We start from the raw sequence: 13,240 nt of genomic DNA on the forward strand, positions 1-13,240 counted from the left end.
GTTCTAGACAGATAATTCTTTTTATGCCCCTGCCTCTCCCATCTTATTCACGTTTGCTTCCATTTCTTTAAGAGATTTACTCTCATGTTCTCCCTGCCTCTTCCTGCTCTATTTGAATGATCCCATCCTCTTTTTGGTTCAAGTTGTTCTTGCTGTTTGTTGCTTTGCATCGTTAACTCCCAATAAAATTGCCCATTGCACATAATCACACCTTGCTTGCTCTGAGCAGATAATACCATCTAATACTTTATTTGACAGCTCTAGATCATGTGACACAAACTACTTCACATTCCTTCTTTTTCATGTCAAAATCTCTCTCTCCAATATCTTCACTTATATCATTCTCTCTTCCAGATCTCCCACCCGCAAAAAAAAATTGTCAAGTTAAAAGAGACAACTGGCCCAACTACCACAGCCTAATTATTGCCACACAGTTAACTGTGGAATGTTAGGATGCTAAAGTAGAGTGCCATGGCTCTAAAGTAGAGAGCCTGACACGGGGCTTGAATCCACAAACTGCAAGATCATGACCTGAGCCAAAGTCAGACACTTAACTGACTGAGCCAACCGGGTGCCCCATCAAAGTCTTTTTTTTTATATCTCTAGAGGACCACTGATCTCTAGCACGTATATCTCTCTTAATTCTTCCCCCTCTTTTAATACTTTGATCTCATTCAAGCATTCTACAAAAACTGTTGAACATTTCTCCTATGCCAGTCACTATGCTAAGTGCTAGGAATGTTATCCTGGTCACTGTCCCCATATTGCATCGGAGCCTGGTGGCAAAGGGAGACAATAAATCAACTAACCGAACACATAAGTATAAAACTACGGTTGTGTTAAGAGCTATGAATGAGAGGAATATTGCATCATGAGAACAATTAATAGGAGGATTTGATTCAGTCTGGTTTATTCATTGAAGAATTGGCAGTTGAATAAGGCCCAAAGTATGAATAGAATAAAGGTAGAGAAGGAAGGGTTTGAGGAGAATGGTGTTCCTGGCAGAGGACACAGTGAAAAGTTCTGGGGCAGAAGGGAATGTAGCATTTGTAATGTATGTAAAAAGAGAGGGATGAAGAGTAGAAAGATTAAGAAAATCTGAAAGGGAAGATAGGGACCAGACCATGCCAGACTTAAATTATGTCAAGGCATCTGTCCTTAATTCTAAGGCTATGGGAAGCCATTGTTAGGTAGGTGTGTGTGTGTCTGTGTGTGTCTGTGTGTGTGTGTGTGCGCGCGCGTGCACATGCATGCATGCGTGTGACATACTGTGTTTAGAAAAAAATCTCTCTGGCTAACTAAGAAGAATAGATGAATGGATTGGAGAAGGATGCCATTCAGAGGTGGCTGCACAAGTCCAGGCAACAAATAATGTTTTCTGTAGTGAGGACGAAGAGAAGTAGACACTTGTAGGAGACAAAGGGTGAAATTGACAGGTCTTGATAATGAGGGAGAGGAATGTGTCATGGATGACTCCTGGGTCATAGACTTTAAACCTCATTAGCAGCCCATTCACTTCAGAACATAGAACATGTCAAGGAGAGCAGGCACCTTAACAGTATCACACCACTAAAACCTGACTGAAACAGTGCCCAAATCCCACGATCTCTCCCCTCCTGTACTGTATTATACTATCACTGAACTGCAGCACCCTATCATTTGGCAGTTAGTGCTACAGAAATTGTTAGGTTATGGTATCTGGCTAGTTGTATCACAGGCATTTTATGTTTACACATTTGAATTCCTTACAGTATAATTTATTGTTAATATAAAGGTTACATACATTTGAAATTCTACCAAGAGTCTGAATATTACTATAGAAGAGCTTGCTCATATCTCTATTCTTTCTTCTTTCTAATTTTCTTCTAGAACTCTTAGAACGATCTCTAGCCCTTTTAAACAAAAGTCAACAACTCACTGACTTCATAGAAAAATTCAAGTGTGATGGACCTAATGTGAATTCTGAGTTGATTCAGGGAGCTCATAACAGCTGTCTGAAGATTGACAGCCTTCTTGAGCTTCTACAAGATAGGAGACGGCAACTAGACAAGGGTCTGAAGCAACAGCAGCAAGAACTGGGTCAGGTTCTGAAGATATGTCAGTGGGACCAGCAAGAAAATCAGGTAACTCAAAGGGGAGTTAATGATATCCTGACCTCAGCTAATGAAGTTTGGCTATTATGTGGATTAGATCTTTCCTGGGATGGTTCTTCAGTTGCCATGATCAAATTCTTTGGTCTTTGGTCCAAACTAATAGGTTGTTTTCTCACACAAGTTAAATGGAAAACAAAGGTTTGTATTTCCTGTCATCATAATATTGATTTTATAAATGGGAGAGTACTTATGGGTAGTTTTGAAAATGACTATGTTCTATTGTTGGATTCTCTTTCTCACATCTTTCTAGGTTACTACTTTTAGACACATTTCTTTGAAATTCCAAATATAAATTGTAGCTTTCTTGAAAGTTAGAGAGGCAGGATGATGCTGAACTGTATTACATTGCTGCTAATGTCAGTGAAAAAGTCTGTCAGCCCCAAATAGTGTTCTTAGAAGATTGGTCTGGTGCCAACGAAGGACTATGACCTTGGCCTGTAGCTAGATGTTCAATGGTTAGAAAGCATTGGGGCAAGAGGTTCATGAGTTTGCATGTTTTTTAGAGCTCATTACCCCAACTGCAGGCGCAACTCTGATCAGTTGTCAATATTCTTGCCGCACATTCCATCTGTCCCAATTACTTGAGGCTAAGCATGGATAGAACTGTCTTTGCAAACCCCCAACTCAAATAGGTGGGATATTTATTGCATTATTTCTAATTGTCCCCATCCCATGCTTAAATCTGTACCGATTAATTGGAAGGAATTTTCAGGGGGAAATATGTGAAAGGAGGTCTCCTGGTCTGGATGTATGGGGAAGGGGTCCCTTCACATGTTATATATTGCTGCTCTGATCCCGATTAGACAGATAGAACTATGGCTGGGAGCATAGATGAGGCTGGTTCTTATTTCAAACTGGAGAAATGAAGACTTAAATGATGATCACCCCTTCAACTAACACTTATTCTACTAACACCTACTCTGTGCCAGGTGCTATCCTACTGGGAATAACAACACACAAGACAAAGTCCTTTCCCTCTGGGAATTTCCCCTCTAATGCAGTTTCTCAACCTCAGCACTATTGACAGTTCATGCTGGGTAACTTTGGAGGACTGTCCTATGCACTCTAGGATGTTGAACAGCATTCCTGACCTCTACCCACTAGATGCCCGCAGAATATCCTCATTGTGACGACAAAAAATGTCTCCAGACATTGCCAAATATCCCTTGGGGGGCAAAATTGCCCCCAGATGAGAACCATGGTTCTAGTGTGATTAGAAAGATACACCATAAACAAATGAAAATGATGCGTTATAAAGAAAATAAAATACAGCAGTAAATTTATCTTGGGTTGGTCTACTTTTAATCAGAGAAAGCCTCTCTGAGGAGGTGGCATAGAGCAGAGACCCAAATGCAGAGGCCTCCATTCATACATTCTGCTGGAATTTTATTTCCTCCCCCTCAAGTCACCATACACTTTCCAACTCATCTCCACTTTTAGCCCTTTGGCATAGACTACTGCCAGCTGCTGTCTTGTTTCTGCTGTGTTTTGCCTGTCAGCCCTCATCCACTCCCCAGTTTACTTCTTTGCCCACCCCACCTTGATATCCTCATTATCCAATGCAATGGTCTTTTTACTGGTGATTCTGGCACAACAAAGGAAAATTAATGCTCAGGACAAGAATTAACTTAAAATTGTTTATCAGACAAATGTTTCCGGAGTTCCCAACTTCCCTGTCATAAATGAGTCTATTATAACACACTCTTTCTCCTTGTCCCTCTTTTCTCTTCCCTAATCCTGACCTGACACCAGACCTTCTCAGATCTCCTGTCCCCTTAAAGAACCCTTCCTCTTATGTCTTTGCATTGAGTTTATAACCCAAAGCCCTACCTCTAGGACTTACAAATTTCAAAATGAACATTTTAACTCAGACACATACTTAAGAGGAATATTGTCATCCCTGGAAATCAGAAATATTTTTTTTCAAAATGACTTTATTTTATTTATTTATTTAGAGAGAGTGTATGCACAAGTCGGGAAGGGGCAGAGAGAGAGGGAGAGAGAGAGAATCCTAAGTAGGCTCGATGCTGTCAGCTCAGAGCCTGAGGTGGGGCTATATCCCACAAATCATGAGATCATGACCTGAGCTGATATCAAGAATTGGAGGCTTAACTGACTGAGCCACCCAGGTACCCCCAAAAGATGTTTTGATAATAACTAAAGTAAGGTATTGCAGAAGGTTTCTGGCATGGTGAGTTCTCTAACTTTTGGCGTCTCATCATTTTTAGGAGGAGTATATGCTTTTATTGATGAGGTGCTTTTTAAAAGTAGACTTTAGGGGTGCCTGGGTGGCTTAGTTGGTTAAGCATCCGAATCTTGGTTTAGGCTCAGGTCATGATCTCCTGGTTTGTGAATTGGGGCCCTGCATCAGTCTCTATTCTGACAATGCAGAGCCTGCTTGGAATTCTCTCCCTCTTTCTCTGCCTCACCCCACCTCTCTCTCTCTCTCTCTCTCTCTCTCTCTCAATAAATAAGCTAAAAAAATAAAAGTAGACTTTATTTAAAAAAATTATTTTAACATTTTATTTTTGAGACAGAGAGAGACAGCGCATGAGAGGGGGAGGGGCAGAGAGAAAAGGAGACAGAATCCTAAGCAGGGTCCAAGCTCTGAGCTGTCAGCACAGAGCCCGATATGGGGCTGGAACCCACGAGCAGTAAGATCATGACCTGAGCTGAAATCAGATGCTTAACCAACAGAGCCACAAGATTCCCCCAAAATAGACTTTATTTTTTAGAGCAGGTTTTAGATTCACAGTAAAACTGAGTGGGAAAATACAGAGTACCCCCTGTTGCCACACATGTACAATCTCTCCCAGTATCAACATCCTGCACCAGAGTGGTATATTTATTATAATCAGTGAATATACATTGATACATCATTATCACCCCAAATCCATAGTTTATGTTATGGTTCACTCTTGGTACAATATGTTCTGTGGGTTGGTTAAATGTATAATGACATGTATCCATCATGGTAGCAAATAGAATAATTTCACTGCCCTACGAATCCTTTGTGTTCTGCCTATTCATTCCACCTTAACCCTAGTCCTTGGCAACCACAGATCTTTTTACTGTCTCCATAGCTTCGCCTTTTCCAGAATGTCATATAGTTGGAATCAGTATGTAGCCTTTTCAGATTGACTGTTTACACTTCGTAATAATACATTTAAGATTCCTCCATGGCTCGATAGCTCATTTCTTTTTAGTGCTGGATAACATTCCATTGTCTGGGTATGCCATGGTTTATTTATCCATTCACCTACTGAAGGACATCTTGGTTGCTTCCAAGGTTTGGTGATTATGAATAAAGCTGCTATAAGGATTCATGTACAGACTTTTGCATGGACATAAGTTTTAATTCATTTGGGTAAATACCAAAGAATACAGCTGGTGGCTCATACATAGTAAGAGTATGTTTATAAGAAACTGCCAAACCATATTCCTAACGGACTATACCATCTTGCATTCCTACCAGCAATGAAAATTCCTGTGGCTTCACTTCCTGACCAGCATTATCAGTGTTATCAGTGTCTCGCACTTTGGCCATTCCGATAGGTGTGTAGTGGTATTTTATTGTTTTAATGAATTTCATCTTTAAATTGGGAAAAATAACTATTAATTCACAGAATTGTTCTAAGGGTTAAATGAAATAACATATGTAAAACACGTAGCACATGGCACAAGAACAGACACTCAGATCAATGGAACAGAATAGAGAACCCAGAAATGGACCCACAAACGTATGGCCAACAATCTTTACAAAGCAGGAAAGAATATCCAATGGAATAGACAGTCTCTTCAGCAAGTGGTGCTGGGAAAACTGGACAGCTACATGCAGAAAAATGAACCTGGACCACTTTCTAACATCATACACAAAAATAAGCTCAAAATGGATGAAAGACCTAAATGTAAGACAGGAAGCTATCAAAATCCTCAAGGAGAAAGCAGGCAAAAAGCTCTTTGATCTTGGCCGCAGCAACTTCTTACTTAACACTATCTCTGGAGGGAAGGGAAACAAAATCAAAAATGAATTATTGGGACCTTATCAAAATAAAAAGCTTCTGCACAGCGAAAGAAACAATCAGCAAAACTAAAAGGCAACTGACAGAATGGGAGAAGATATTTGCAAATGGCATATCAGATAAAGGATTAGTATCCAAAATCTATAAAGAACTTACCAAACTCAACACCCAAAAAACAAATCATCCAGGGAAGAAATGGGCAAAAGACATGAATACACACTTCTCCAAAGAAGACATCCAGTGGCCAACCAATGCATGAAAAATTGCTCAACACCACTCATCACCAGGGAAGTACAAATCAAAACCACAATGAGATACCACCTCACACCTGTCAGAATGGCTAACATTAACAACTCAGGAAGCAACATATGTTGGCAAGGATGTAGAGAAAGGGGAACCCTTTGGCACTGCTGGTAGTAATGCAAACTGGTGCAGCCACTCTGGAAAATGGTATGGTGGTTCCTCAAAAAACTAATATTAGAACTACCCTATGACCCAGCAATTGCCCTACTAGGTGTTTATCCAAGGGATACGGGTGTACTGTTTTGAAGGGACATATGTACCCCAATGTTTATAGAAGCAATATCAACAATAGCCAAAGTATGGAGAGAGCCCAAATGTCCATCAATGGATGAATGGATAAAGAAGATGTGGTATATATATGTACAATGGAGTATTACTCAGCAGTCAAAAAGAATGAAATCTTGCCATTTGCAACTACGTGGATGGAACTAGAGGGTATTATGCTAAGCAAAATTAGTCAGAGAAAGACAAATATATGACTTCACTCATATGAGGACTTTAAGAGACAAAACAGATGAACATAAGGGAAGGGAAACAAAAATATAAAAACAGGGAGGGGGACAAAACAGAAGAGACTCTTAAATATGGAGAACAAACAGAGGGTCACTGGAGGGGTTGTGGGAGGGAGGATGGGTTAAATGGGTAAGGAGCATTAAGGAATCTACTCCTGAAATCATTGTGGCACTATATGCTAACTAATTTGGATGTAAAAGAAAAGAAAAGAAAAGAATAAAAAAAGCCCATGTAGCACAAAGTAGCATTTTAAGAGGCACTTAATAAATATGAGTTTAAGAGGCACTTTAATAAATCTGATTAAAATTTACAGTCTATGAATTCTTTCACATCTGGTCCACAATCTTTCCCCTGGGTTTGTCATTACTATTGGTATATACGTCGAGGTCTCTTAATACTGTTTAATTTTTGGAGGCTGCTCTAGGTAAGGGAAAGCTTTAAGAATGTTAATTTGTGGTTAAGAGAACTAGCCTTTCAATTAGACTCCATTCCTAACAGTCTTCAACCAAACTCAATTTTAAAATAATAATATGGATAAATGTTATTTTTAATAAAATTGGCCAATAATTAAGACAGTCATTTTCTTAAGTATAAAATTTAGGCTCTTATTTTTAATTTTCTTAATATTTATTTATTTTTGAGAGAGAGAGAGGGAGAGCGAGCATGAGTCAGGGAAGGGCAGAGAGAGAGGGAGACAGTGAATCCCAAGCAGTTTCCATGCTGTGAGTGCAGAGCCTGATGTGGGGCTCAAACTCATAAATCGTGAGATCATGACCTGAGCCAAAAGTCAGATGCTTAACCAACTGATCCACCCAGGCACCCATAGGCTTATCAGTCTTAAAACATCCCATGTTATATTTTCTCTTGTTAACACCAGTGACAACAGCTGGAGTAATTAATAAAGTAACTGGTGCTTCTTTGGGCTTGCTTGCTTGTAAGAGCACAGATCCTGGGTCCAGACTTTTAACTGAAAACAGTTAAAGTCCTGGCTCTACCACTTACTAGCTGAGTAACTGAGAAAGTATTTAGCCTTCCTCAGACTCAGTTTCCTGTCAAATGTAGATATAATAGTATCTACTTCAAAGTGTTGTTAGGATCATCAAAAGAGTTATTATATGCCAAGTGCTTAGAAGAGTGACTGCCACATAGTAATTGCTGTATTGGTGTCAGCATTGTTTTGTCATCTTGTCTGAAAAAGATAGACATATTGCATATTTCTATACTCCTACCCACCTCCACCACCATGCTTAAGTAAAGACTATGCTTTTTAAAAAACTTTTTTTAATATTTACTTTTTTATTTTTGAGAGAGAGAGAGAGAGAGACAGAGAGACAGAGAGACAGAGTGTGAGTGGGGGAGAAACAGAGGGAGAGGGAGACACAGAATCCAAAGCAGGCTCCAGGCTCTAAGCTGTCAGCCCAGAGCCTGACATAGGGCTCGAACCCATAAACCGTGAGTTCATTACCTGAGAAGAAGTTGGACACTCAACCGACTGAGCCACCCTGATGCCCCTTAAGCAAGACTATTCTTGCATTAAAAGCTAGTTTCATTATTTGTCTTGAGTTCAAAAGGTGTCATCAAATAAAACTCACTTTTATAATTTCAACAGCCATTCTTGCTCAATGGGCATTCAATTAGTAGTAAAACAAAAAGATAGTTGTATTGTTTTCTGCTTATGATTTAATAATCAAATTTAAAATTGTAGATGAGATCACTATCCACACAGATAATTTCTATTAGCATTTGGCATACTACGACCTTCCAGACCTTTATAAAAGCATGAGGCACAATCACAGGCACACACACATTTATTAAAGGAACACCTAACCAAACAAATAAAAACTAATGGAATTAACCTATACATGCTGTATTATTACCTCATTTTTATTTATTTTTTTTCAATATATGAAATTTTATTACCTCATTTTTAAATTAAATTGAACAAGTCATAGGTATATTCTTGTATCAAAAGTACAATAAATAATTTTAATATAGTATTTCACTGTTTGAATGTAGCATAATTTTTTTCATTGAAGTAGAGATGACATATAGTATTATATTAGTCTCAGCTGTACAACAGTGTTTTGACAATTATATATATTATTCAATGCTCATGCTTACCAGGATAAGTGTAGTTACCGTCTGTCACGATATTACACAATTTAAATTTTCTTTTTTTTAATTAAAATTTTCTTTCTAATATACATTTATTTTTGGGAGAGAGATGGAGCAGAATCAGGGAAGGGGCAGAGGGAGAGGGAAACAGAATCCATAGCAGGCTCCAGGCTCTGAGCCATCAGCACAGAGCCTTACACGGGGCTTGAACCTACGAACCATGAGATCATGACCTGAGCTGAAGTCAGACGCTCAACCAACTGAGCCACACAGGTGCCCCAAGCTATTACACAATTTAAAGCAAAATCATATTGATGAGGAAGTAGAGTCTCTCTAGTTTCTCAATATTATAAGCAATAATTAATACTTTGTGTGTTTATAATTATGTGAACAAGGAAGTATTTTAAAATCCAGGTAGATACAAGCATAATTATATTACCTAAGTTTTTAAGTTTTTTGTTCTCTTTTAAAGTTTTGTTGATGCAATGGTGAATGAACAGTGGCAGCAGCAGCAACACCGAGTTGGGTGTGTCTCTGTTAGATAGTAATTGGGCTCTATAATTATCATGTTCCTGGATAATCTACCTGATAATCCTAGAACATTGTTGAACCATGAGTTTTTACAGAGGCACATGCTTCATTGGAAGATAAAGATTTTTTTGTCAGGTCTGTACTTATTTTAAGGGAACATAAGAGCTGTTAAATCTTACATTAATAAAATTCCAGCTTTGTCAATCATTTTAACTACTTAAGAAAAAGGAAGATTAAGGGGGGAATTAGAGCAAAGATTACTGATGAATAATAATGTAGATGTCTGAATATCTGATGCGTCTTCTCTCATAAGGGCCGTTTAAAAGGTACATTTCGTGCTTCTCTGTTTCTAAGTGCTTATGGCCTAATGCCGTGAACTATGTAGTTCAGCTAACTCTCCTTTGGAAAAGAAGTTAGCCGACCAGAAGGGTGGTGATATAGGGTTTGTATCAGTCACAGGAAAATAGCAAATGAAAACCACATACTTTTCCATCTTAATTGGGATGTGATGGTCTGATAAACATAATCATAGCATGTTCTCTCGTTATCATTGTTTTTCAGATATAAAAATGTGCATTTGTTTTGCACTTAAAGATGAGCGGCTGGCTGACCTTTCTTCCTAACTCCAGCAGCATTTTATTTTGCAGATAATCTGCTTCATTAATGAAAATCAGAAGCAGCTTGGAATATTTCGTGCATAATTAATTATCTTGGCAAGAAGATTTATGAATGTAATTTTTCTCAATTGCTCCAATCAGGCATAAGTGAGACAAACAAATAAATTAAAACTAAGTTATTCATGATCTCTTTGTATAAGACAGTGTCAAGGACATCTAAAAGAATTAAGTAAGACATAAGGGCATATAATCTCTTTTTACTACCCAGATCACACATACTTATAAGATACAATTCTTTGCAGGAGGAAAAACCGGTAACAGAATTCACATTTGGAAGGTTTTATAATTTCAGTACCATGTATATCATAATCATGTAGCCATATGTAATCATATTCTTCATCAATAGGCAATTAAAATGGCATCAAAGATGGCACATATAAGCACAGCCTCAGGGCATCAGCCTTGTACCTGGTGGGAAGCTATAAAGCTTTTGTGTGGGTGTGAGCATATACACTTACACACATACAAGTGTATTCTCCTTTATATGATCCTATGTTGTAAACAGGACTTAGAGCTTGAACGGTTGACCAGATTAAATTAACATGAGATAACATAAAAGTGCCTAGGTTAGTGTGTTTTTTAAAAAAGTCTCTGTTTGAATGCAGCTTTCTAACACTGGCTGGCATAAAATCAAAATAAGGATTGAATTATCTTGGAGATACTGATATCTAATAGCTCAGCCCATTAACAGACATACATGACTTTCTAGCCACTCATAGATTAAAATTTATCAGAGTTTTATTTAAAAAAAAATTTTTTTTAGTGTGTATTTATTTCTGAGACAGAGAGACAGAGAGTAAGTGAGGGAGACAGAGAGAGAGGGAGACACAGAATCTGAAGCAGGGTCCAGGCTCTGAGCTGTCAGCACAGAGCCCAATGTGGGGCTGGAACTCAAAAACCATGAGACTGTGACCTGAGCCAAAGTCAGACGCTTGACCAACTAAGCCACCCAGGCGCCCCCATCAGAGTTTTATTTTAACACATAGACTAGCTCTAGAATTTACTCTAAGACATGCCAGCAGTAAATGCAAAGTATCTTACAGTACAGGAGAAGCATATGATTTTACAGCAATAGCAACCCCTCCTAATAAGAATGCATGCTAACCGGTATTGCTTTCAAAGACACTGCATGTCACAGGCCATGCCAGAAGGACTCTGGTGCAGATAGCATGGATATCAATTCTAGCTTTGACATTTACTAGTTACTTCTACACTTCAGTTTCCTTTTCTGAAAATGAGGATAATAATAGTATTTATACATTTTTATAGATTTTCTATAAAAAATGACATTATATATGTAAAAATGTGTAGAGCACAGCTTAACATAAGGTAAGTGCTCAATAAATGTTCAGATGTGCACCATATCATTATATATATTGGTGGTCACTTTCTCAGCTTTACTGGATAATGTCTGCACATAAAATCTTACATGTTGGCCAGATCCCACACCAGTTCTCTAAATTACTAGGTAATCTTAGCTTTCCAAAATATTATGATATGGAGGGAAAATAAATGCCACTTCATGGCTTGGTAGTGAGTGTAGTTTCTTCAGAAAGCCAACTTTATTTGTAAGTTTAAAATTAATTTTTTCAGGGTGCCTGGGTGGCTCAGTCGGTCCAACTTTGGCTCAGGTCATGATCTAACAGCTCATGAGTTCAAGCCCCGCATTGGTCTCTATGCTGACAGGTCAGAGCCTGGAGCCTGCTTTGGATTCTGTGTCTCCCTCTGTCTCTGCCCCTTTTCTGTTCATGCTCTCTCTCTCTCTCTCTCTCTCTCTCTCTCAAAAATAAATAAACATTACAAAAATTTTTTAATTAAAATTAATTTTTTTCTCTAACTTTTTTACCCTTTAGCTATTTTTTTAGCTCATTTATTCTTCTTATGGTTGATTATGTAATCATTAAGCTTTGTCATTTCTAAATACTGTTCAATTGGCTTAACAACATTTTAATTAGGCACAATTATTTAAGCCCCTAAATAGTCACTAAGAGGATTGGGGGACACACGCTGTGACTAAATGGCACTCTCTGCAGTGGTAGGACCGGTGATAAAGCTGTTTGATATGGGTGCTCGATGGGAAAGGCTCCGCATTGATCCCTGACCCTCAGACCCTTCCATTGTGTGACAGAGTTCGCTGCTGCTACTTGAGCTGTCTGCTCAGCCCCATGGCTGCCTGTGATCTCCTTCTACCACCCCAATCTCTTTTTCTTCCCTGCCCCTGGTGCTGAAGATTGTTGGCTTTCCTTTTCTCAGCACTGCTACCACCCCAAGCTGGCCAAGAAGTGGGACTCATTCTTTCCTCTACCCTCATTCTCATGGTCCCCAAAGACAAGTAAAGGGTATGATTAATTTTAATGATTTTTATAGGAAGATTTATAAGCAAATAAGATAAACAGCACATTTTGAAAGAATGACAACATCTCTTAAAATTGAGCAGTTATCCTGTCAATATGAGAGTTTCTGACTTTCAGTTTTTCCAACAACCAAGAATGTAGGCCAAAGCTTCAGTGTCAAATCTATTTGTCTGTGTGGCTTAGAAATGGGGATGGTAATGTGAGAATATCAAACTTTGGTCCCACTCCTAAGTAGCCGTATCATGTCTGTTCTTTGCCTCTCTGTCTCTGTCTCTCTATCTCTGTCTCTGTATGTCTCTCTATGTCTCTGTCTCTGTCTCTCTCTCTCTCTTTCTCACACACACACAGGGAATATAATTAACTCCAGGTCACTTATGGTAGAACCCTAAGTTATATTGGGAAAACTGTGCCTTAGATATTTTTGGCAGTAATGCATGTTGCTGGGACACTAGGCTAGTCTCTGTTTCCTTTCTTGAAATAAAGACTTTCTTCTACTACTGGGAGGGTTTGCCCCAATGAATCAGAGGTAATGCTAGAAATAAGATTTAGGCCCAGAGGTTTCCACTGTACTG

At 38.6% G+C, this 13,240-nt stretch overlaps 1 protein-coding gene across 7 annotated transcripts in view; it reads left to right on the forward strand.

The window, feature by feature from the left end:
- Positions 1 to 13,240, forward strand: part of CCDC141 (coiled-coil domain containing 141) — a 205,257-nt gene that overhangs the window by 61,408 nt on the left and 130,609 nt on the right. For all 7 annotated transcript variants that reach the window (XM_019460899.2, XM_019460909.2, XM_019460917.2 and 4 more), the window contains exon 5: positions 1,870 to 2,123. In XM_019460899.2, the coding sequence (XP_019316444.1) occupies positions 1,870 to 2,123 (254 nt within the window). The remainder of the gene's footprint in view (positions 1 to 1,869; positions 2,124 to 13,240) is intronic.

The sequence above is a fragment of the Panthera pardus genome, unplaced genomic scaffold (assembly GCF_024362965.1).
Source record: "Panthera pardus isolate Hobbes unplaced genomic scaffold, ASM2436296v1 HiC_scaffold_10, whole genome shotgun sequence".
Classification (NCBI taxonomy): Eukaryota; Metazoa; Chordata; class Mammalia; order Carnivora; family Felidae; genus Panthera; species Panthera pardus.